General features: G+C 39.5%; 3 protein-coding genes across 3 annotated transcripts in view; all 3 read left to right on the top strand.

The window, feature by feature from the left end:
* LOC121945585 (exostosin-1a-like) overlaps positions 1 to 8,221 on the top strand; it is a 50,663-nt gene extending 42,442 nt beyond the window's left edge. The window contains exons 7-11 of the mRNA XM_042489831.2: positions 362 to 457; positions 1,803 to 1,892; positions 2,074 to 2,234; positions 2,353 to 2,524; positions 5,004 to 8,221. Of these exons, the coding sequence (XP_042345765.1) occupies positions 362 to 457; positions 1,803 to 1,892; positions 2,074 to 2,234; positions 2,353 to 2,524; positions 5,004 to 5,189 (705 nt within the window). The 3' untranslated portion in view covers positions 5,190 to 8,221. The remainder of the gene's footprint in view (positions 1 to 361; positions 458 to 1,802; positions 1,893 to 2,073; positions 2,235 to 2,352; positions 2,525 to 5,003) is intronic.
* Positions 8,222 to 13,234: 5,013 nt separating this feature from the next.
* LOC121946131 (double-strand-break repair protein rad21 homolog A-like) lies at positions 13,235 to 22,210 on the top strand. The gene is made up of 14 exons (XM_042490574.2): positions 13,235 to 13,391; positions 14,864 to 15,054; positions 15,490 to 15,619; positions 15,904 to 16,003; positions 16,109 to 16,215; positions 16,370 to 16,567; positions 16,700 to 16,825; positions 16,975 to 17,100; positions 18,294 to 18,517; positions 19,051 to 19,204; positions 19,395 to 19,540; positions 20,051 to 20,248; positions 20,522 to 20,605; positions 21,259 to 22,210. The coding sequence occupies exons 2-14, from the start codon at positions 14,911 to 14,913 to the stop codon at positions 21,448 to 21,450; spliced, it is 1,929 nt and encodes a 642-aa protein (XP_042346508.1). The 5' UTR covers positions 13,235 to 13,391; positions 14,864 to 14,910; the 3' UTR covers positions 21,451 to 22,210.
* Positions 22,211 to 23,066: 856 nt separating this feature from the next.
* LOC121945951 (eukaryotic translation initiation factor 3 subunit H) overlaps positions 23,067 to 23,657 on the top strand; it is a 69,541-nt gene continuing 68,950 nt past the window's right edge. Inside the window, exon 1 of the mRNA XM_042490334.2 lies at positions 23,067 to 23,222. Within this exon, the coding sequence (XP_042346268.1) occupies positions 23,121 to 23,222 (102 nt within the window). The 5' untranslated portion in view covers positions 23,067 to 23,120. The remainder of the gene's footprint in view (positions 23,223 to 23,657) is intronic.

Genomic DNA, 23,657 nt, shown 5'->3' on the forward strand with positions numbered 1-23,657 from the left:
TTAAATCTGCATTGCTAGCATGAAGGTGTCAGCACATTTTGTTTTAACATTTACACTGATACACTTTGTCGCTGTCAGAAACTGTAGGTGGTGTGACAGTTCTGAAAATAGATCTGCAGTAGAATGAGGAAATTGTCATCTTCCACATAAATGGGGAGTAAATAAAAATAGAGCTTTGAACTGAAACAAGGCCCTATTGTTTGTCTTTAAATTGTTCATATATGGATAAGTTAGACATGGGCTGTCAAACATTAATATGCTGCTGATTAACATATTTCTCTTTGGGAGTACATACACAGATATGCAGATGAATATGTCCTCTGAATGATGTTTAAGCTTCACCTGTTTTCCCTTCGTGCAGGTGATCGTTCTGTGGAACTGCGACAAGCCTCTTCCTGCCAAGCACCGCTGGCCTGTCACCTCAGTCCCTGTCATTGTTATAGAAGGCGAAAGCAAGGTAAAAAAACATAGCCTTAACTATTCTCATTAGGTAATGTTCTTGCAGCCATTTCACATTCAGCCCTAAAAGCCTTCAGTTGGATTAATTCAAGATGTAAAATGTAAAACCGCAGTCACCCCAGAGTTCCTTAGTTAAAGTGGTCAAAGTGCATGGTGTGTTCTGCTGCTTCCAGCCCATCTCTCAGTGGCTTGGACAAGCAGTACTTTTATTTTCTTTCCAAATTGGCAATAACAGATATGAAGTTTTGGACTTCAAATCATGGGATCAGTGCAGAAAGCACAGCACATCAAATGCTGTCAGGTCCAAGCTTAAGGTTCATTTTAACTTAAGTTGAGGCGCTGTAGTTTTTAAATTTGCCATTTAATATATTTAGTTTTTCTTGAGAATAATTAATGTGATTAATTCTCTCACCCTTCCTCATTTTAAACCTACCACCTCCCCGCCTTAACATGGAGGACTTAATGTGATGATGGCATAATAGCACCTAATGTATACGTACTGACTAACATGTAAAAGGACCATTTGCTAAGAGGTCTCAAATATATTAAAGGCAGACAAAATCTGACTGAGGACCAAAAGCAAAAAGGATGTGAATTTCAAGCACAGGTACAACAGCTGCTATAAAGGTCCATCAGCAGGATTTTTTTGACAATCAGCCCTCTGATGCTGTGCATGAGTTTTCAAAGAAACATGAGCCAACTAGCTTCTGAAAAACTGCAGAATTATTTATTATGTGAGGGGTGTGACTGGCATGCAGTATATAGGGGTTTGGCAGGGATTGACTTGGCTACATCGAAGTTAACATTCCTTTTCATCAAGTGTTTGCTATTTGGCCAAGACCTTGTGGGCTGAATGTTGATGTGGATAACAAAATTACTGCTGTCAGAGATACATTATATTTTGAGAAATAAACGCCATTAACATTAATGTGCACATATTTTAGTAACTCAAAACCTCTTTAGAAGCGTTTGTGATACATAGATATTTGCCTGGTTATTTGCTGCAGGGCCCTTGCTTTTTGGCAGGGGCTGCAGTGCTCATCAGGGAGAGAAGCACACTTTGTACCTTGTAGATTTCTACCTGTGCCTTTAGCTCATCAGTGAAATGCTTTATTTCTGCTGTCACTGGTCTTATGTCAGCTTGTATATTTGACTCACTCTGCTGTTAACACAGCAAGATGAAACGACTGTGTAGCACAAACAGACATTAAGACTGGTAGAGCTGTTTGTCAGGCAGATGTACCTCGCTTGTGCTCATGTGGTCCCTGTTTATACACTGATTACTGTTGTTGAGCTGTGTGGTAAAACTACTTCCTGTGTCTGTGTTTTGAAAATCAAACCAGGTGATAAGCAGCCGTTTTCTGCCCTACGACACCATCCCCACTGATGCCGTACTCAGTCTGGATGAGGACACTGTGCTCTCCACCACAGAGGTCAGACTACCAGAAAATTTAAGTCATTTTTTTTAAGAACACCCACTTCAGAAGCTCTTCTTAAGAATTGTATAATCACCAGTACATATCGTTTCAATACAATGGATATGTTGTTGGTTTCTTGGTCTTATGCCTTTCCTCCCCCTTTCTGTCTCTTTGTTTCTCTCTGATCTCGGTCCAGGTGGACTTTGCCTTCACAGTGTGGCAGAGTTTCCCAGACCGCATTGTTGGTTACCCAGCCCGCAGCCACTTCTGGGACAGCAACAAGGAGCGGTGGGGCTACACTTCCAAATGGACCAACGACTACTCCATGGTGCTGACTGGGGCTGCCATCTATCACAAGTACTTACACACTGACTCTTCTCAGTGTCTTTATTGTATTTCACTCCTCTCCACTGATATTCAGTTTCTATTTAGTCCAATACTAACACAACTCACTCTTTCTCATGTTTCGCTTTAGATACTACCATTACTTGTACACCACCTACCTTCCAGCCAGTCTGAAAACCATGGTTGACCAGATGTCAAACTGCGAGGACATTCTGATGAATTTTCTGGTATCTTCTGTAACTAAACTTCCACCCATCAAGGTCACCCAGAAGAAACAATACAAGGAAACCATGATGGGACAGGTGAGGCTGAATACTTTCCTGTAAAGCTATTTTTTTACAATGTTTGAAGGTATTATTGATGGTTCTACCTTATAGAGAAACATTACAATACTTGTCAGTGATTTCTTTTATGGCTTTCAGGGGCAACCAATGTTTACACTACTTTTTTATTTTAGTTTTCATTTGTGTGATCATCAAGCGTCAAAATAATCAGGAAAACGAAGGTCTTGATGTTTGAAGTTTTTTTAGTCTCAATGCCCAATAAAAACCCAAGTAGTGAGAATTTCGGTTCTTGTAGAAAGTACACTTTGATTACCATCTTTCACTGATGGTTTGAAAATTGCTGCAAGTACACTTGAGTTGATGTGCGGAGTAAAACACCTGAAAGGATGCAGAGAGCCACTGGCAATTTAATAACTAGACTAGACAAAGAAGCTATTCAAAAACTTGAATGATATTCTTTTCTGTTAAGAAAATTACTTAACTCAATATAACACATTTTCTTGCAGTATCCAACAAGGTGTTTCCCCCTCTTAACAAATTCTGGTAGCTTCTCTTTTGAACATGCAAACACCTGCCTTTTAACTGTAAGAGCCCAGACAATAACTTATTTTTTGCATTGATTCTGATGCTGCAGCTGTTTACACCTGGTAATAACTTGCGTCTTTGGTGATCTTGTTACACGTGGACAGCTCTGTCTTTTCACACCTGGCATTAGAATGTGTTAAAGCAACTTGAAAAACGACTTGTGCTCAGATCTCACTTCCCTGTTCTATATATAGTTAAATTGTAGTGTACAGCATTTCATTCACCATCTTAGAAGACCAATCCCACTGATCAACAGACATCATTTAAACATTGTCTCCAAGCTTTAGCCCTGTCACAGACAGGGATATATCAGCTACATATAGCCCTATTTTAGACCATACTTTTTAAAAGGATCATTTCATATATTAAAAAATACATAAACCTGCAAATAATCCACAAAGATACTACATACACCCTTTTAGGGCCAACGTCACGATGGCGTCACGGTATTAGCTTGAGGCAAAAAATAAAAAAAGGGAAAGCAGAGAGGAAAACACCTGTGTTTTTAATACACCCATGGGAAGCACAAATTGTCACCACAGGGTTGTAGGCTACATAGGAGTCCTTAAATGTCATCTTGTTGTGTTGTTGGGTGCTAGAATAGAAGGAGTAATGGCTCAAAGAAAATGTTAATTTATCGGTTTAATGCGATAAAACTAAAGGGCTGATGGTGGCGATCATCAAAACCATAGACTTTATATTAAGATTTCTGTTTTGGCTTCACTTTGGGGAGCTGTCATGTCAACTATCTTTATATAGTCTATGATCAAAACAGACACATACATGGTTTCATCTGTTTTGTTTTTCTAACAAAGCTAACATTAGCCAATGCTAACCCACTTCTCTTTCTCTTAATACCGACCAAATTTTTAATTACGTGGATATGATAACTTTTAATACACATACCTGGAACAGTAATTAATTTTGACCTTACCTGATATGAACTGCATTGCACTGTCTTTTGGCTGGACACAAGACTCATTACTTAAATCCTGGTATTTTAAGTCCTGTATGTGGCTGTCTAAGACATAGTTGTAGGCATCTATGGATTTATACGCTTTTGGTTTGTCTTGACCATGTACACTTGATTTTTCTATTACGGGCACGGATGTTTGGAGTCCATCGTCATACACAGTGACAGGGGCTAGCTGGTAGCATCACATGGCTAACAATACCTTACAGTTTAATGGGGTTAACAACAGGTCGAGCCATTTTGGTGTCCTTGTGAGTTTGTTGGGAATGTTTCACCGCTCACGCTGTGTTAACTCATACTTTCCAGGTAGACGCTGAACTGACTGTTTGGTTGAGGGAGAGCGGCTCAGGTTACGGTCCTTCAGCGCTGAATCTAACCTGTGTAAAGGCAGCAGTGGAAATTTTGCTTATCCTGAGGGAAATTACATAAGCAAGGGCGTCAGCGGGATAGGCGGTCCTTCAGTGCGGCCCAGGACACATTAGTGTACTCACTGCTGAAAAAATGGGACCATATGCAGCCCAAACCACCTCTGAATGTAGTCTGAGCGATCTAAGACGCATTGAGAACACATTTGGTGCATTCACACCTGTAACTTGAGCTTACCACCCCAAGGTGTATGTTAATATCAGGTGTGAAAGGGCCATGCTTTTCCTGATTATCATCGAGGGTGGTGGCCTTTAGACACATCGCACCACTTAAACCCTATCAGTATTAAAATAGACCATCATTCATTTGTAAATTTGAATTTAATTGTGATTTTTTTTCTTGTCTTTAGTTTGGCCTTCAATAAAATACATGAATAAAGAATAATTACAATGGGCTCTGAAAGGTCAAGATAATTTGTTATGCATTATTCATTTTGTTGGTGTCTCTTTTCTTCGCACTGCCTGTGTCTCTGTCTTTCCTTCTCTCCCTCCTATCACCACCTCTCCCCCCCAGAGCTCCCGGGCGTCTCGCTGGGCTGACCCGGACCATTTTGCCCAGCGTCAGACCTGCATGAACAAGTTTGCCAGCTGGTTTGGCACCATGCCCCTGGTCCATTCTCAGATGAGGCTGGACCCAGTCCTGTTCAAAGACCAGGTGTCCATACTGCGGAAAAAGTACAGGGACATCGAGAGGCTATAACCCTCCAAAGCCCCCCCGCTCTGTGGACACGCACAAAGACCGAGCGAGGGGGCGGATACGTTGAGAAACGCAGAGCCTTGCTGTGATTGCACGGCTGCATTAATGGAGAAGCAAGTGGGACTGCGTACAGGGGGGCGTGGAGGAACAGAAACTTGAACAGATGTGGAGGACGCCACATTTGTTGCATCCATTTCTCCTTTCTAACCTTTCTCTTATGTGTATTGGGGGACAGCTGAGCACACAGGTCCCACCATATACACTATGACTACCAACTGAAGGACACCTGAGGACTTTAAAACTGCTCGACTTTGAACTGAAGTGGTCAAAGTCATGGAGTTAGGATCATAGCTTGCTGCTTCAGTGTCCCAACAGTGGCAAACCACTCTCAACTCCAACCCGCTGAAAAAGACTGTTCTGCTCTGTACACTCTGCACAGGTTCCTGGACGTTTTTGCGGACAGAATATTATTGATAATTATGACTATGAAGAGGATAACACTATTTTGGATTGTGTTTAGTTATTTTTTTTATACAGTGAACGAATGGCCAGCACTGCTCTCTCTGTATTGTCTTAATTAAAACCAATAACAGGGCGGGTGAGGAGAGGAATGACAACCCCTTGACCATAGAACTGAGTAATCTTAGTTGATCTGATATTCACAGTGCCTCAAGTTTATCTAATGGCGTTGGGATCTGGGAGTCTGAGAAAAAAGACACAGTGCTGAATGAGCACCGTGATCTTGCTGCTTTTTCCTGTTTTTGTTTTTCATGATCTGCTTTATAATTGACAAAATAATGGATCTTGTAGTAAATTCTTCAGGTCAGCATTCACACTTCTTCCTTGCTGAAATATAATAGAAATGTATTTATATTCAATTGACAAATTTATCATTGTGTGCCATTCTGATTATTTTTGGAAAAACTGCAACAGTGTCAAACAATTAGGTAAATTTCACTTAATTTGCTACATCGGATTAGATATCCATAGAAACTGAATAGAAATCCAGTCACAATTCCATTGACTTCTGTTTTTGTTTTTCATTAATTTTTAGCAAGAAGTCTTTTCCATGTCTCTTTTTCATGAAGGCTTCAATGATGAACTAGAGTTGGTACTCCGTGCTGGCCTGAAGAACAGTAGAAGATCACAAGAGTTGCCTTGGTGAAGAGAGGCTGAGCTTGCCAATTGAGCCAACCAATGGTCTGTTAGAAACACAAACCACTGTGAAACTATGGGAATAGATCTTTTGGAGCTTGGTTAGCAAGGGATATTTATACATGGTTATTATCTCTATGCCACAGACCCAATTTCATTTTGTCCACTGACAAGTTTGGCGGCAGCCTCAGCTGACGAGCACTCGACATGGGCTAACACTGCTTTTATCCAGGAGCATCAAACAGTGCTTGATGCTTTCAGAGTCAGAGTTGACATCATACTATGAAGACTTCTGTGTTTTTTCCTGCTTGTTATGAACAATTATGACCAGATTGACAAGAAAAGGCATGGTGAAGAAATTTAGAAATATGCTCCATTAAGTAATTATTCTCATTTGTGGTATTCCAACATAAATACATGTCATTTGAGGCCTTTCAGTTTCTAGGATATTTGCTGATTTGTTTTTCTGATAATCACAGATCTAAACAGCTGTTCGTCTCAGTGAGGTTCAGATTGGCATTGTGCTTGGGTGACATTCAAGAGGCAAAAAGTAAAATTGGGATGTTCAAGTATCTTCCATACTTTAGAATGTCTCAGAAATATTATCTTGATGACTACAAATCAGTACATTGACTGACAAGTGTCAGTGGATCATGAACTTGTTTTTGTTTTGTTTTTCTGTTTTGGGTTGTTTTTTGTTTTTTTTAGATTGATCGTGAGGATAATACAGAAACTACCAAACATGCTTCATTTTATTTCTGCCTTGATATGTCATATCTGAAAACTTTTAACACAATTTGATTAATTTAGAATGTGTACCTGTGTTTTTAACTCACAGACCATCATCACTTTCAAGTTTTTCTGTTCATCAAGTATTCATGTAAAGTATTAGAAGTCTAAGCACACCTGCCCTGACACCTCCTTTGGTAGCTTCAGCTTCTGTTTTGATCATTTTGGTAAGCTCCGTTATTCTGTTCCCCCAATATGTGCCAATCAATCCTATATGACTTTTTTTTTCATCTGATATGAGGAATGCCATGCATTCCCATTTTTATTTGGTTCATTAAAAGTATTTACTGTCTATATGAGAAAGTCGAATGTGTATGAAAGAGAGGGGAAAGGGAAGAGTGTGTGTGTGAGAGAAGGGAGCTGCATGGTGTTTTTCACTTCTGAGAATGCGTTTTATCAGCCTGACAGCAAATAAACAATCCTAGTATGACTAAACGCAGCGCTATCAAGACAACTGAAAATTGTCGTAAACAAAATCACATTTCAGAAATGAACTCGGTGCAATATTTAAGACGACATTGTCTCCATCTTTTTCTCTTCTCCTTACTTATGTTGTGTTTCAGAGGGCAGGGGGTCATATATTGATGTGCCTTCAGAAGAAATCCTCTTCATAGTTTTTTTTTTTCCCTGTCTGCCTTTTGCAAAAAGCAGGCCCCTGGTTTTGTTTCTGTTTTTTCTTTATCAATATCCAGTAATGCATAATGACTCCCAAAAGATAATCTTTAATACTGGAATACTACAAAGACTTATCACCACACATATACTGACATTCCTGCATTTTGTGTTGTAGGAACTTTTTTTTTACACATACTGCCTTGTATTACTATACCTCCTAGTTGCCGAAAGTATAGTAATACATGTAACAAACTCAATTCTCTATAATACACAGTATTTATCGGAAAGGATTGCGTCCCAACTGAATCTCTGCCTGCTTCCTTCCCTCTCTTCCATAACTGCAGACCTAATTTTATAGAGATTAAAATGGAAAGATAGTGGGAAAAAATCACAATTTTGTAAAAGAATTTTATAAAAACAAAACAAAACAAAACAAAACAAAAAAATCAATGAATAAAATGTTTGATATAAACTGACTCTTTGTTTTTTGTCTGACCATTTATTTTATTTACTGTTGTCCTTTCAAAAATGTTGGTATGTCTGCTTGTCTTTTAAATATTGAATCAAACTTCAGATATTATAGATATTACTGCTGTAAAAGACACACTCACCGTGTCATTGCGCTTCCTCTCTGACCTGCTGGCAACCCGTTTCAAAGCTTCCCAAAACATATTTTGCAAGTTCGGTTTATGCACTGCTCCCACTGAGGGAGAGCCAAACCAAATAATACCTTTAGCTTCCTCCTTGTGTGTGTGTGAACCTCATCCTATGCCAAGAAACTGCTGTGTTTACATAAATCTGTGTCAGGATGATCGGTTTAGACACGCTGCATAAATAACAGCATCTATCCAGGATGATCCCATGGTGCATGAGAGCTGCCAACTCAGCTGCAGCAACAGCTACAGGAGAGATTGCTACCCCCAAAACACACACACACACACACATTCATGCAGACAGACACCAAACTGGGCAAAACTCTCAGAGCAAAAAGCTGTGCAGTATGTTAAGCTGGACCAGTGCCTACACCGCATAAATTATCAAGTGACACACTAAAGGAAGACCATTTGGACAATTGCACCGAGACCACATCCAGTCTAAATGGCCTGTGGACCAAATCAGTGAAATAAACATAGATCCAGATGTGTAGATGCTTTGTGCATGGAGTTTTCAACAAAGTAATGAGTGAAACTTCACTGCTCAAGGGGGGGGGGGAGCACTATCCAATGCCAAAAGTCTGCTTGTATGAGTTAATGTTATGCTAATCAGTTCAGTGTCCCATAATCCTGCTGATGAGATGTGTATCTGCAGTGAAGATGGATCTCGGCATGCACGCAGTTGGGGCTCTTCCCTACAGTTAGATTAAATACTGTGACTCCAGGCCAGATTTGATAAATGTCTCCTTTTCCATCAATTTAACCCCTTTGAAACCTGGATGGACATCAGTTTTTCTTGTGCTGCATTGAGACGCCTTTCACAAATATTTAAACCTTTGAAGCCAAAGGTTTAATTCTGTTTTTTAAAAAAAAAAACATGAGCAAATTGCAAAATTAGTAAGAGGTGACAAGAAAATCAACTGAAAATAGCATAAAAAAGGAGAGAGAAAATTATTAGAAAATTATCCAAAAAAGAAATGGGCCAGAAATGAGAGTGTCCAGAAATTATATTTATGATTATTAGCATTATATATTCAAAATATGTTACAGAATATATACTTTTTAAAAAAAATTTGCACTTATTGAGGTAATTTCCTTTTTTGTTTTGGTTTTTGACTTCCCTTTTTTCTTTTTCTTTTTTTTTTTTTTAATAATTTCAGGTAATTTTCATGTGAATTTATGAATTTGTCTATTTTTTGGGTCATTTATTGTGAAGCTGCTCATTGCGTTCCTCCCATGAATTTGAAAGAAATCAAAACGATTTGCTCAGGTTTTAAAGGGTTAACATCTCACACTGTTGCAGCATGTTTCAGTCTGATAATGCATACCAATAAGACCTAAGCCTAAAACATAAAAATAAGTAAAATAAGCTCAATGTCATACAGCGCCTCGCAGAAAAGCATTTACGGTGCAGTAAGTGGAAGGGGATCCCCGCGGTGATGTAATTGAATACGTTAAGATTAGACACATTATGGCACTTGTAGTCAGAAACAATTCATTTCACAGGATTAAAGGAATCTAATTCTTCAATCAGTATTTGCCGAGATAAAAATCTGCTGCTACTTTTAGCCCTCATCTCCTCCGAGTGTGTTCATGTGTGCATGCAAGAATGCAAATACAAAGCACGAGATGTATTATTTCACTCAGCTCTGAAGATAATAATATACTTTATATGTTTTGGTATGTTGAGATAATCAGGTGTTCAGTCTTTGTGATTCACACCTTGTGCACAGTGGCTGATGTGGGGCAGGAAAGCATCAGTATAGGAAGTGGCTGGTTTTCTCTAAGGCTGTTCAGATGTCTCTGTCACATGATAACAGCAGCCAGCAATCAGCTATCTGGTTAAAATGATCTTGTTCAGCAGATGGCAGCCCAAAACTGTGTCATCATGCAGACATGGCTTTGCAGCACTGTGTGAACGTGTGCCATATACCCATTTCTGTGCACGCTGCACGAGACAGTAAATATCTATAGAAAATTGCTTTATTTAATGTGACCATAAATCGGCAACACTTTGAAAACCTCCATCCCATTTTATATTAATCACCTTTTAAAATGTATTATTGTTCCATCCACATCTGTTAGCTTTTAATTGCAGAATCCCATTTAGTCATTTGGCCTAGATCAATAATTAATTCATCTCACAACAAGCCTGTTTGTGCAATGATAAAATGTGCACCATCTGATTGTTTTTGGAACATGTTTGCACACATTTGAATACATTTAGGGAATTACTTCTTCACTTAAAAGTAATAAATGCTGACTGTTATTATCCTATGATTATCGTGCATCATAAAGCAGTTCTAGCACCTTGTTTAGCTAATAATAAAAACTAAATTTAACATGAATGTAATGATGTGTGAGCACTACCTCAGTTACCTTCCAGCCATCCTCATACAGTGACATGGAGCCCTGCTGCTAGTAAATCATAAACATGCTCAACTGGCAGCCGTTCCACTGCAGCAGATGCTGGAGCCCATGAGACAAATCCGCTTTACTGCATACCAATTTTGCAATTTGATTGTAGATGAGTCAGTCTCTGTCGGGCATGCTCTTCATCTCTGTATCTAATATACTGTTTGGAAATTGTTTTTTGTATTCTGCATGGATGTCCAGTTCCCTAAGGACTTGATTTTTTTTTAGAGCCAGAAATGAGGACGAAGTGTACCACAAAACTTTTTTTTATCAATAATTCCCAGGTTCATTGTTGTCCTACAAACAAAACCTTTACCTAGTAATGTATCATACATCTAGAGGAAAGTACTCTTTGACATACCATGGAGCTATATTATAGATAATGAACTTGAACTCTTTAACAGATTCTATGTCTTTGTCTCAATACAAAAAGGAACTTAAAAAGTGGTTTTGATTTGGTTTAGATCATAGCTGTGTTGTGTGGGTGCTGTGTTTCTGCATATTACTGATTTATTTGATGTTTATTTCTTTTCAGTAGGGCTGTTTTGTTGGATGGTATGTATTTAAACTAATATTTTACTTTGCAGCACATTGTATTTTGCCATTTTTGTATAGTTTATTCTTCACTTTAGGTGAAGTCCCCAGTAAAGCCCATTGTGGGATTCAACCTCACCTGCACATGTAAACATTTTGATATCCCTTTTCTGTTTTTTTTTTCATCATATCTAAATTTGCAAATAAACCAAAGTGAACTAGCTGATAACACTTTTTGGTGGCTCTGTTGCATTTCAGTATCTTGCACAATAGCAATAGCAAGGCCCTGAGAGCCCTGAATGGAGCCATGACTTTCTATGACATGTCAAAATGTCTGATCAGTGTCTGACAGTTTGTTTTAGGTCACTCTGCTGATGTACGGGATGTTAGTCACAATAGGCCTGGGTCGCAACCAGTGTTACAACATGTTTTCAAAAGATTATGGGCCAGATGGGACAGTTGGGGACGGGAGCAGAGCAGACAATCACATCCACAGAAATACAATACCATGTGTAGGCTTCAGCTGCCATTAGCAGTGGTCATGCTAAACAAAAATATAGAAAAAGTCACTTGTTAAAATATTACTTGAGCAAAAGTCTTAAAGTATCTGATATTTGCTGTACTTAAATATTAAAAGTAAATTCATGACATTAAATATACATGAGAATGAGAGTGAAAGTACAAGTAAATGCTGTTAATAAAAAAAGGCAAGTGGTCAGAATTTTGAGAATTATGAAGTTTAATTCTGCATAAGATGTACAATTAAAACGAGCTTAAAGGATTAAAGAACAAATCCATTTTCCTTCCCTCCCAATCTTTCATTCAACTGTCCATCCCTTCATCCTTCCTCCCTCCCTATTTTGCAGTAACTAAGATGCTTAGGGGAAATGTGGTGGAATAACGGTGAAAGTTGAGAGAAATATAAAAACTCAAGTGAGGCTCAGATACTCCCAAAAAATAATTAAAAACTATAATGAAGAAGGCCTGTTATTTACTCATTGCATTACAACACTGATCACAGGCTACACTGCAATAACACCAAGGCTTAAACTAAAGGTGACTGTGCTTTACCATCGGGGCCCCTTGGCTTTGCAACAACGTGCCTGAGGAGATAAAACTAGAAGAATCAGTGACCACATTTAAATCACTTCTGAAGACCCATTTTTTATAGACTTGCTTTTACGTAATGTCGTCTTTTTATTTATTTTTAGTTCTTTTACCTATTTTATTTATGTTTAATTTCTTTTATTTGTGGTTTAATTGCTTTTATTGATTTGGTTTTCTTTGGTCTATTTGTTTGTATTATTTTAAACTGGCATTTTGCATCTTGCCTCTTGCATTATTTGTCCTCTTTGAACTTGTTCTCACTTTGCTTTTTCTTTCAAAGCACGTATAATTAAAAATATGATTTAAAAATAAATAAATAAATAAATAAATAATAATAATAATAAGTTCATTTCAGAGCTTTCTTTTATCAAGGGGAAATTTGATCTGCAATTGATGGTAAAAAACAATAAAAAAAAAACACAATCAGACTTGATTAAAAGCAATCCTGTTTAACCCTAAAAGTGTAATAATAATAATAATAATAATAATAATAATAATAATAATAATAATAATGTAATTATTAAATAGAATAATAGAATTATAAAAATACAGTAGGAGTATGTATTGTATTTATTAGAGCTTATTTTAATTTATTATAATTTGTATGCGTTATTTGTAAAACATGCATGCATTTTGGTTTTTTGTTTTTAGTAAATCAAAGTGATTGATTTCTTCGTCAGGCACCTTCCATGTCCGTGGTCAGCACTGTGCCACAGCGCCCCCTCTCTCCGCCCGGCGCTCACAGCGGGCCGCCTCTCGGCAGACTCCTCCTCCGCCATTTTTGACTGTAAACATCCTGCCGATTTTAAAAGGACAGCGGTGAGCGGGAGGAAGGCGACTGGCGCCATCTTGGCTGTTTTAATGAGTACAACAGGGGGGGATTCGCTGGGAGAAATAACATAATCATTGGGATTTCACAGTAAAAGGGGTGCTGTCGGTAAGTGTGTTTGCAGCGGAAATATTTACGCACGGTTTTGTGTGTTTTACGAGGCGAAGTAAGCATGCATGTTTGTGTGGGTTTGTTGCGGCCTTCGCTGTACAAGGAGCCGTTAGCCACCAGCTAACGATACAGTTGTGCTGATAGAGGGAAAAAGTATGAGCAGGTTTTGTTGAGCGACTCGTTCCGGTGCGATTTACTTTCTTTCTGTGGGCGTTTTGTGTCCTTGTCCGCCGTTTTAGAAAAGCGGCATTTTAATCCAAGTAATTTAAATCGGTATAAACATTTCTACTACTACTCGCTCAGCAGTCGATTTCATTGCTCCTTTTGTAGTTAGCTGGCGGCTAATTGAGTTCATCCCACTTGATGGCGCCGACTATTTACTGGCGTTGATCAACCCCTTGGCGCTCTTAACGTATTAGGCTGTATAACGTGCCTTCATAACAACGAAAATTACCCGTTGCCAACTCATGAAACTGTGCAAGTTAGGAATTCACAATTCGTTTAAGTAACGTTAGAGTACGTGAAAAGTGTCGACTAACGTTACCGTAAGCAGACATGTGGATTTCCAATGTTTGCCTCCCGGACTAGGAAATAGGCGGAACTTGAATTAAGTGAGTGTTTGTTTTGAGTAAAATATCTTATTCTAATTGCTTTGTTTTTACCGAGAGTAAGTAACGGTGGCGTATTCGGAAAAGTTAATACCGTTAACGTTACACATAGTAGACAAAAGACGAGCTTCGGTGGAGTTTTATCGATGTTAGAGCTAACGTTAACGCTGTACGTCAGATAAGTAGCCGAGAAAAGATGAGCTTAAGTTACAATCAAAAACGTTCCTTTGAGAAATGACACATTCCCATCCCTGTCAAACAATTTTGCAGGCAAATAAGTTAGTTACCAAAAAAAATTATTAAAGTAATCTACTATGACGCTAGCTTAAACCTACCCGCGTTTTGGGGTGGGGGGGGGCGGTGGCCAAACACAACGTCTTACATGTACTCTTGTTCCCTAACTCGCAAAGAAGGAAATATAGACTTAATTTAGAAAATGGCATAGTCTGTAACGTCTCAAGATTGTACGGCCCTATTATTTGGGGATACTTTATCAGCCACGAATATCCGCAGCCTTGTAATCCCGATCAGTGTTTGGCGAGCATTATTCACCGATGGCTTATAACTGCCCCCGGCATTTTTAAACACTGTATTCAGGAAAAACCATTCAGCTTTTTCAGCTGCTCGGCATTGATTCTGTGCCACAGTTTAACTACAGTTTCTGCAACTCAGTCAACCAATCACATATGAACGATCACAGATATGAAGATAGTATTGCTGAAGTTGGCTGATAACAGCATTGTTTGCAATCGGTTCTCAGGGATGGTACTGTGCTGCTAGTTTCCTTTGCATTTTGGTACTTTATCCCTTTAATCCTATCACTTCTCCCAATACACAAACTACTCAATGATTTGTTTTCAGGTGAACCATACCGCAGTGTGAGTGTGTGAGCCAGGGAAACCAGGGCAATGTTCTACGCCCACTTTGTCCTCAGTAAGCGTGGGCCGCTGGCCAAGATTTGGCTAGCGGCCCATTGGGACAAGAAGCTGACCAAGGCCCATGTATTTGAATGCAACTTGGAGAGCAGTGTGGAGAGCATCATCTCACCCAAGGTAAGGAGGCTGGAGGACACTTTCTGCATTCCTGTGCAGGCCTTGTGTTCACTTTGAAGGCTGTAGTCTTTCTTAGATCTTGAACTGTTACACAGCTTTGTGCAACCTTTGGTTTTACCCCCCAGTAATTAAAAAACGATAATATTTAAAAGGTTTTCTACCTAAGAAGAAAAATACTGAATGGATGGAAGTGCATTAGATGCCATTTGTGCCAGCAGATGTCTCAGTTTAACACAGTGTTTGGTTTATTTTCACTGTCTTTTTTCTAACCTTTTGAAAGTATCTCATTACAACCCTTAACATTTTCTCTGCACAATTTTTGTGTGTACTGATGTTCACGGTCTTGTTTTGGAACATAAATGCACTCTGTAAACATGACTTTTCTTTGACACATGGTATGTTTTCTGTTTTTTTCATGGCCTTTTTTCCTTTTAGGTGAAGATGGCACTGCGTACATCAGGCCACCTGCTCCTTGGGGTGGTGAGAATCTACCACAGGAAAGCCAAGTACCTGCTTGCTGACTGTAATGAAGCCTTTATCAAGATCAAAATGGCTTTCAGGCCAGGTAAGAAGAAATGACAAGCGGAATTATTACTGATGCAAAGTACATGATATATATTCTGAAGAAAGGAGTTAGTGCATTTTTCTTAACTGAAATAGTCACAAGGCTGAGGGCAAAATATGAAGGCTCCATTGGATTTTCCGTCTTTAAACAGCAGGGTTTAAAGATGGAATTTCTGATTAGCTTTCCTAAGCAATAACCGACTTGGTGTGGTTGTTCTTTGTCAGGCGTAGGATCATGTTATAGCAACACTGTATTATACAACAACTACTTTTGTCTATATTAAGGTGTGGTGGATCTACCTGAGGAAAACAGAGAGGCAGCCTACAATGCCATCACCTTACCTGAGGAGTTCCATGACTTTGATCAGCCACTGCCTGATCTTGAGTAAGTTTATTATTTTTACTGCTCTCATTTCATCCCCTCATTTTTTTGTGTTTGTCATTCAAGCACCAGCAGCTCTCACATTCTTGATGCCTTTTTTTTCCCCAGTGACATAGATGTGGCCCAGCAGTTCACCCTGAACCAGAGCAGAGTAGAGGAGATCACCATGAGAGAAGATGTTGGTAACCTCAGCCTCCTGCAGGATAATGACTTTGGTATGACGCTATACACACCGATGTGTACACTAATACCTCCCAGTACATTTGCAGTAGATGCTTGTAATTGTAAATTTCAGCATTTAATCATCGGAGTAAAAGAGCTGTCATGTACAACTAAAAAGGACGTACCCTGTTCATTTTTGATCTTCAGCCGACTTCGGTATGGATGACCGGGAGATGATGCGCGATGCCAGCACATTTGAGGAGGATATCATGCACGGTGCAACAGCCTCTAACCTGTTGCTAGAGGCCGAGCCTGGCCCAGCCAATCTTCCTGACAAATCCAACCACATGGAGTATGATGACTTTGGAGATGGCTCGATGGGCAACAGTGACGGGGGAATGCTGGGTGAGCAGTTTTATCTGTTTTATTATTTTCTTTTTATCTCTGCACAGACTGTATTGGGTTACTGTTGTTCTGTTGAAAAGTTTATGATTAGGTAATACAGAATGATTATTAATCATTTTTATTATTTCCCAGTTGATAAGCTACTGAGCTCTGAAGATGGAGGCGGTATCTTTGATGACCCTCCAGCCATCACAGAAAGCGTCATGATGCCCCCAGATCACGGAGATGACGAGGACGACTTTGACAACCTTCAGTCACGTAAGTACCACAGAGTTCTTTTGCAATAATGGTGATTCTGATTTTTCTTATACATTGTCAACATGAATGTCAAATAGTTCTGAAGTATATCTACATGTGGAGAACAGTCTTAAATGCTTACATTTTGCAATTTCTTTTTTTGTGTGTAGCGGGTCCAGACAGCCCAGACTCTGGCCCAGCAGAGCCACTTCCAGCAATGGCTGACCAGACAGAGCAGACCACTCTAGTTCACAATGAAGAGGAGGCCTTTGCCCTGGAGCCCATTGACATCACTGGTAAGACTCTTCACCTTTTTGCTGAGATGAAAGGCTGTGCACACACAGAAAAAAAAAACTATATTAAAAAAAAGAATCAGTTCTATATTATGATTGTTTTTAAAAAGAAAAAAAGATATTCTTATCCGTCACTCTTTTGCAGAAAATCTTTTGTACCCCTTTGTGGGCCTGCACAATTTATCAAAATTGCAATATGGCCATGTGCAATATCCAAGTCACAGGAGCTTCATTTTTTTGATGAAGGTAAAATATGTCACAAATGAGTCTGAGGAATGTTTTTTAGCTTGAAACGTCACTTTTGCAGAATAAAATCCTTTAAGGGGAGCTCCCCGGTGTGTGGACCTCTATTTTTTTTCCACATTGTGGTTTATTTATCTTGGATCCAGCACCCACTACGGGATTTGCATGTCTTTTTGAATCTCTTTGGTAAAATATGTCACAACATACCATCATAGATAAAGCAATGTAGCGCTACAGAGGTGCCCCGGTCTACAAATCATATTTAAAATTAAGGGAACATGCTTGTTTTGTACAGTTTAAACCCCAGCATGAATTACATGATCATCAATTTCTTTTTCCATTAACAGTGAAATGCAATATTGACCATTCCCGCTAAACTGCGACTCACATTGGAACCGCAGTGTCTGCACTGTGAGACGATACAGATTTTTCAGTGTGTAGACATTTTGTTATGTCTTAGAGAAGGTAGCCTTTTCTTCTATCTTTTGGTTCCACCGAGCACTTGCAGACAATGTTGCAAATGACAAAGCATGACTGCTGAAAACTCAGAGCAAACAGTATTGATATATATCTGTGGAGGCCTTAATGTTTTCCATTATTTGATAACCATTTGACCGAAGTTGGGTTTTCAGGGCAGATACCAGCTATCAGAAATTAATGAGACAGATAACCTATATTTGGAACCAATATGCATTTACAATAAAAATGAAAATCTTTCCTTAAACATTAAGAATTTGGAATGGTTTTCCAAAGTTCCTCCCATTCTGATACTTTCTTTGCACTTTTTGATTAATTCATTTTATAGGCCATTATTAAAGTAAATTGCTGATACAGATAATCGGCAAAATGCCAAATATCGCAACACTGATCTGCTGAAACCTTAATTGATGGAGAAATGACTGGGAAGCAGTCATGAAGTCTTTTTTTTCATTATTTTTTCTTTTTGTCTCCAGTGAAAGAGACCAAGGCGAAGCGTAAGAGGAAGCTGATTGTGGACAGTGTGAAGGAGCTGGACAGTAAGACCATCAGGGCCCAACTGTCCGACTACTCGGACATCGTCACCACTCTGGACCTCGCCCCTCCCACCAAGAAGCTCATGATGTGGAAGGAGACGGGAGGAGTGGAGAAGCTGTTCTCCCTGCCTGCTCAGCCTCTCTGGAACGCCAGGCTCCTCAAGGTAACAAACGCTCCTCATAAATATGCATGCATTTGTGGATAAATATGTACACGTGTCCGCTCATAACTATTTGAGAAAATACCAGAACTGTCAGCTCTCTCGCTGAAATCACTGACAAGCAGTATTACCACTTGGGGAACAGTAATGAGCAAGCCACACTGGAGGTCTGATTTTCCAAGTAGGTCAGGCTCAGGCAGTCTTTAATGGAAGGGGGGAGAGCAGATTTATAATATTGTATCTTTCATTGACATTCTGTTCAGGTTGTGGGATTTAAAATGAGAACATTGAAGGAACAGGAGGTGGAGGAAGTGATTGGTTTTGTCTGTCTCTCTTTCCTATCCTCTCACACCCACACGTTACCCCTCTAGAATACTGAATGGAAAACGTGTTGATGCATAATTTAGCAGACCTCTTTTCCTTTTGTCTGGCACCAGTCCTCCCTAACAACCCTTACATTTGATTCTACTACTTGTATAAAGTTTGCATAAAAAAAACTACCTTCCCCCCCAAGTTTAACTGCTGATCTCCATCAGATGTTCACACGCTGCCTGACGCCTCTGGTGCCAGACGAGCTGCGGAAGAGGAGAAAGGGCGGCGAAGCAGACAGTCTGGATGAGTTCCTCAAAGAGCTGGAGAACCCAGAGGTGCCTAGAGAGGAGGTCATGAGCCAGCACAGAGATGTTATCGGTAAGTTACGCTGGAAGAGATGAGAGGAGGTCATATCGAACTGCCGACATGTCATGAATTGTGCGATAGAGAAAAGAAAATGATGGCAGAAAATTCAAGTGAAATATAATCAGTTATTGAGAACAGCTGTGCTCATTTTCCCATGAAGGTTTTACATTTTTGTAAATAATCTCCCTTACCCGTCCCTCAGACCAGACTATTATGGAGGAGCCCAGTATGCTGGCAGCCTCTGCGATGGAGGGCAGCAGGACGACCCTGGATGAGACAGTCATGCCACCTCCATCCACCCCTCGCGGTGTCAAACGCAAGACCCACGACAAAGAGGGCACTCTCCCCGTAAGTCACCGTCATTTTATTTACTCTGTCAAAACACTGGATTTGAGGCTGCAAACTTTCCAGCACTTCATGTGGAGTAGGGCATGGCAATATATTGATATTATATTGATATGGTGATATTAGACTGGATATTGTCATAGTTTTTGGATATTGTAATATCAGAGCTGTTGTCTTTTCCTGGTTTTACAGGCTGCATTACAAAAGTACTGACTGATCCTCCTGTTGTATCATTTGCCTTTACGCACTTATATTCACATTAGAAATGTTTCTGTGACAAAAATGTAGGCCTCTTTATAACCATTAGAGCCACAATTTATAACAAAATGCTTCCTATTCGTTTAGCTGATCACTAAATCTTATCTTATGAAAATTTTACACCAGATGTTGACTTTTTAATTATATTTTGAAAGTGTGGAACTTGGGAAATGCTCGATTACAGGGAAGAAACACAAAATGTAATTGATTGAGCTGACTGCACTGTGTCCTAACACCTTGTGTTCCCTCTTTCAGATGGCTCCCTTGGAGCCGCAGCAGCCGCAGCAGCAGCAGCAGGTGGCTGACCGCTCAGTCTTGTCTCAGAGGTTAGACATGCACCAGGTGGATCTGCCCCCTGAGGAGAGCAGCCTCAACCTCACCCAGCTTGTCCCCGAGCTTGACCTGCTTGGTGAAAAAGGCAAAGACAAGAAGGATGAAAGTGATGAAGAGGAGGTGAGAGGGAAACAATGTCTTTTTCTGATACAATATTGTCGATAGCTATCATTTGGTGACACATTTTTGTCAGTTTGTTGAAAAACGGCCTAAAATGCCCTAAGAGAGAATGCTAACAAGTGAGTAAAACAACAGAATTTAAAGTAATTGCAAACTCTAGCAGTTCATAAAAAATACATTTCTGTAGAGACAAGGTTTTATGTAATTGTACGTGTGTCACGGGATGAGTCTGGCCCCAGTGATGCTGATGACTGTGTTGTCTTTGGTCCTCAGGAAGAGGACGGTCAGGCTGGAGACCAGGATCAAGAGGAGAAGAGATGGAACAAGAGAACCCAGCAGATGCTGCACGGCCTCCAGGTACAAAAACTCAGTTTTTGTCAGATCATTTTCCGAACAGGTTTTAGGAAGACTGAAACGGCTGTCATTAGAACCGCAATGATTCATCAATCAACAGCTGAAAGAAGATTAATCGGCCGCTATTTTGATAATCAATTAAATGTTTCAGTCATTTTCAAGCAAACATTTTTGCTGGTTTCAGCCTTTTAAATGTGAAAGTTTGCTATTTTTCTTTGTTGTTAATGATAGTAAATGGAGAGTCTTTGGGTTTTGGACTGTAGGACAAAAGAAGCAAACTGAAGATGTAACTGGTTCCAAAATATCATGACATGCAATTATCCCTATTTTTTACTTTTATAGACTAGAAGTATTCATGAAAATAATTTGCAGACTAGCCATTAATGAAAACGTTATCAGTTGCAGCCCTAATTGTTACAGTATTCTTTAGTAGAATTCATGTTGTGTTGTGAAGATTTCATTTTGGTATCAGAGATTTCAACTTTTTTAAAATAGTTAACTACACAGTTTTAAGTATGGAAATGTGTCAGAAAAGCGCTGTCTTTGGAAACTCACTTTAGTGGCTTTTAGTGTTTTGCGCCTCATTTGATGATGAAGAGAAAAGATGGGTCGAAAGAGAGAACGTAGACTGACTCTTTGTGCTTCTGTCCTCACAGCGCGTCATGGCTAAGACTGGTGCCGACTCAGTCAGCCTGCTTGAATTGTGCCGGAACAACAACAAGAAGCAGGCAGCTGCCAAGTTTTACAGTTTCCTCGTCCTCAAGAAGCAGCAAGCCATCGAGGTCAACCAGTCTGAGCCCTACAGCGACATCATCGCCACCGCTGGACCAAGATTCCACCTTATTTAGACATTGGAAGAACAGACAAACACTCTGCTTGCAACAGACATACTTTTTAATTACTCGACTTCTTTTGCCTTTTTCTTTCGTGTTTTCCTGTCAGCCCAGTTTTTCTGGGGAAGGGGAGGGACTAGTGGGGAACGGGTTGGAAACTTTTTCTAAAAAGGATTTAACTGTACTACCGATGAAATCATGCAGTATTCATTGGGTTGAAATGGAGTGAGGAAGAATGTTTAACAAGTATATTTATAAAGCAACCTTTTTCAGTCACCAATTTGTAAGCTTTTCTTCATTTTGTTTCGTAAGTTAAATTCCCATTGTCTGCTCATTCCATAAGTTTTGTACCATTGCCCCTCACACCTCAATTGTTTCAGATTTTAGATAAAGAGCCCTGTATTTTCACATGGAAACCCCCATTGACTCTGTACATGTTCTGGAAAGGTACTGTTTTATTGCTCAGAAGTGTAACCTCTCCCATCTTCTCCTTGTTGCACTTGTTCTTTTAAACAATTAATCTGTCAAAAACATTGGTGAATCCTACCTGGTATTAAATATCATGTCTCAGATGTATAATTCAGGCAGTTTATCAATTGAGTTTTATGTAATATTTTTTGTACCTTTTTATGTTTATGCTTATTCACCTTTTTGCATTATGTAACTAGGTTTATGTACTTGTTACAGTTAAATTCAGTATCCCACCTTTTTAGTCTTCGGGTTAACCTCTAGTTGTTATACATCTGTAAAGATTTGAAATAAAGTGTTTTAAGTACTTGGTAGTAGTATATTATTCATTTATGGTACCGTTTTCTCGTGGTTCTTATAACGCTGGGTTTGGAGATAGAAGAAATGAATGTGACCGTAGAAACAATTTTAGTTTTAACTCATGTCTTTTATTGATGCGGATTGACCTTTAAGTTAAAGCAGTCACATTTTTACAGTGCAGATCTTATTGTGACAGAGCCAATGTTGGTATCAATAGTCGTATTTTAAGTTGTATTTGTGTGATATTACAGAAGTTAAAAAAAAGCCTCCATCCTCCTGTTCTGTAGGTGTACAAAAATTGCTCATTATTTTAGAAAATAGTTGTTTTCCTGTATACTGTTCTATGCTTGTGGTGGTGGTAGTAGTAGTTGTCCAGAAATGCCATTGAGTTAGTACAAGCCCAGTGCAGAAATTGATAAAATAGATGTTTAAATACCAAATTTTCTCTCCATTTGCAGCTCAAACGAACTAACATAAAGCAGGACTCTTTAATGCAATTAATTGTTACCATACCAAGGGGTTAATTTAGGAAATGAAACTCCCTTCCCTCCAAACAGCTGTTGGGTTATTGTAAGACACACTTTTGTGAACAAACAGCACATTTCAAGTGCTATTCATTCAGAAACATCTGCTTTGGATTTGAGCAAACAGATAAAAACCCAGAAATAAAATAAAATATTAAAATACAAACAAACATACAAATAATATATTTAAAAAAAACAGGGCTATCTCAATTCAACTTAAACGTATTTAGTATCCTCGTAGTCTGCAAATATACAATAGCCTTTTTTTGTCTTTAAGGGGGAACTTCACATATAGCCCTTGTTTCCTTACGAACAGGAAAACGGACGAATCGTCACCGGAAACGTCCGTCCCAGAACACCTTCCTCCCTTTTTCCGCGTGTGGCGGTTAGCAGATGGCTTCTCGTAAAGAGTCTGGTTCAGTATCAAGCACCGGGATGGCTTCAACAGGCGGCACTCTGGACTCTCCTGTCAAACAGATCCAGATTGAGGGACTGGTGAGTGTCGCTGCGCCGCCGTGTAGCTATTTACCGATTGTCGGTGTGTGACGGCAGAGAAACCGGCTGTGTGGCTGAGGAGGATGCTAAAGTGTGAGCATCATCATGGCGGACAGATAACGTGAGGCGGTGCTCTGTCCCGTTTAAAAGCTTAAATTATGCCTGTAGTGCACATTACATGATGTAAACCATCACATTACTGACAGGCAGAGATCATATTTGCTGTTTACAACCTCTCAGCCGGCTAATTACCAGCTAACGGTGGTGGTCTGTGAAGTTAGCCGGTGTTTACCTGTCGGGTCGCTACAGTGGCGTTTCATTTAAACACCAGCACCTCCTCGACTGTCTGCGGTTAGAGAACAACGGGGCTGTCGCGTCTGGCTTCTCTCTTCCAAAGCTGTTATTTACTATAAGAGAATATTTTAAATATGCGGC

Source organism: Plectropomus leopardus, chromosome 11, assembly GCF_026936395.1.
Source record: "Plectropomus leopardus strain MGB_pleo_1.0 chromosome 11, ASM2693639v1, whole genome shotgun sequence".
NCBI lineage: Eukaryota > Metazoa > Chordata > Actinopteri > Perciformes > Serranidae > Plectropomus > Plectropomus leopardus.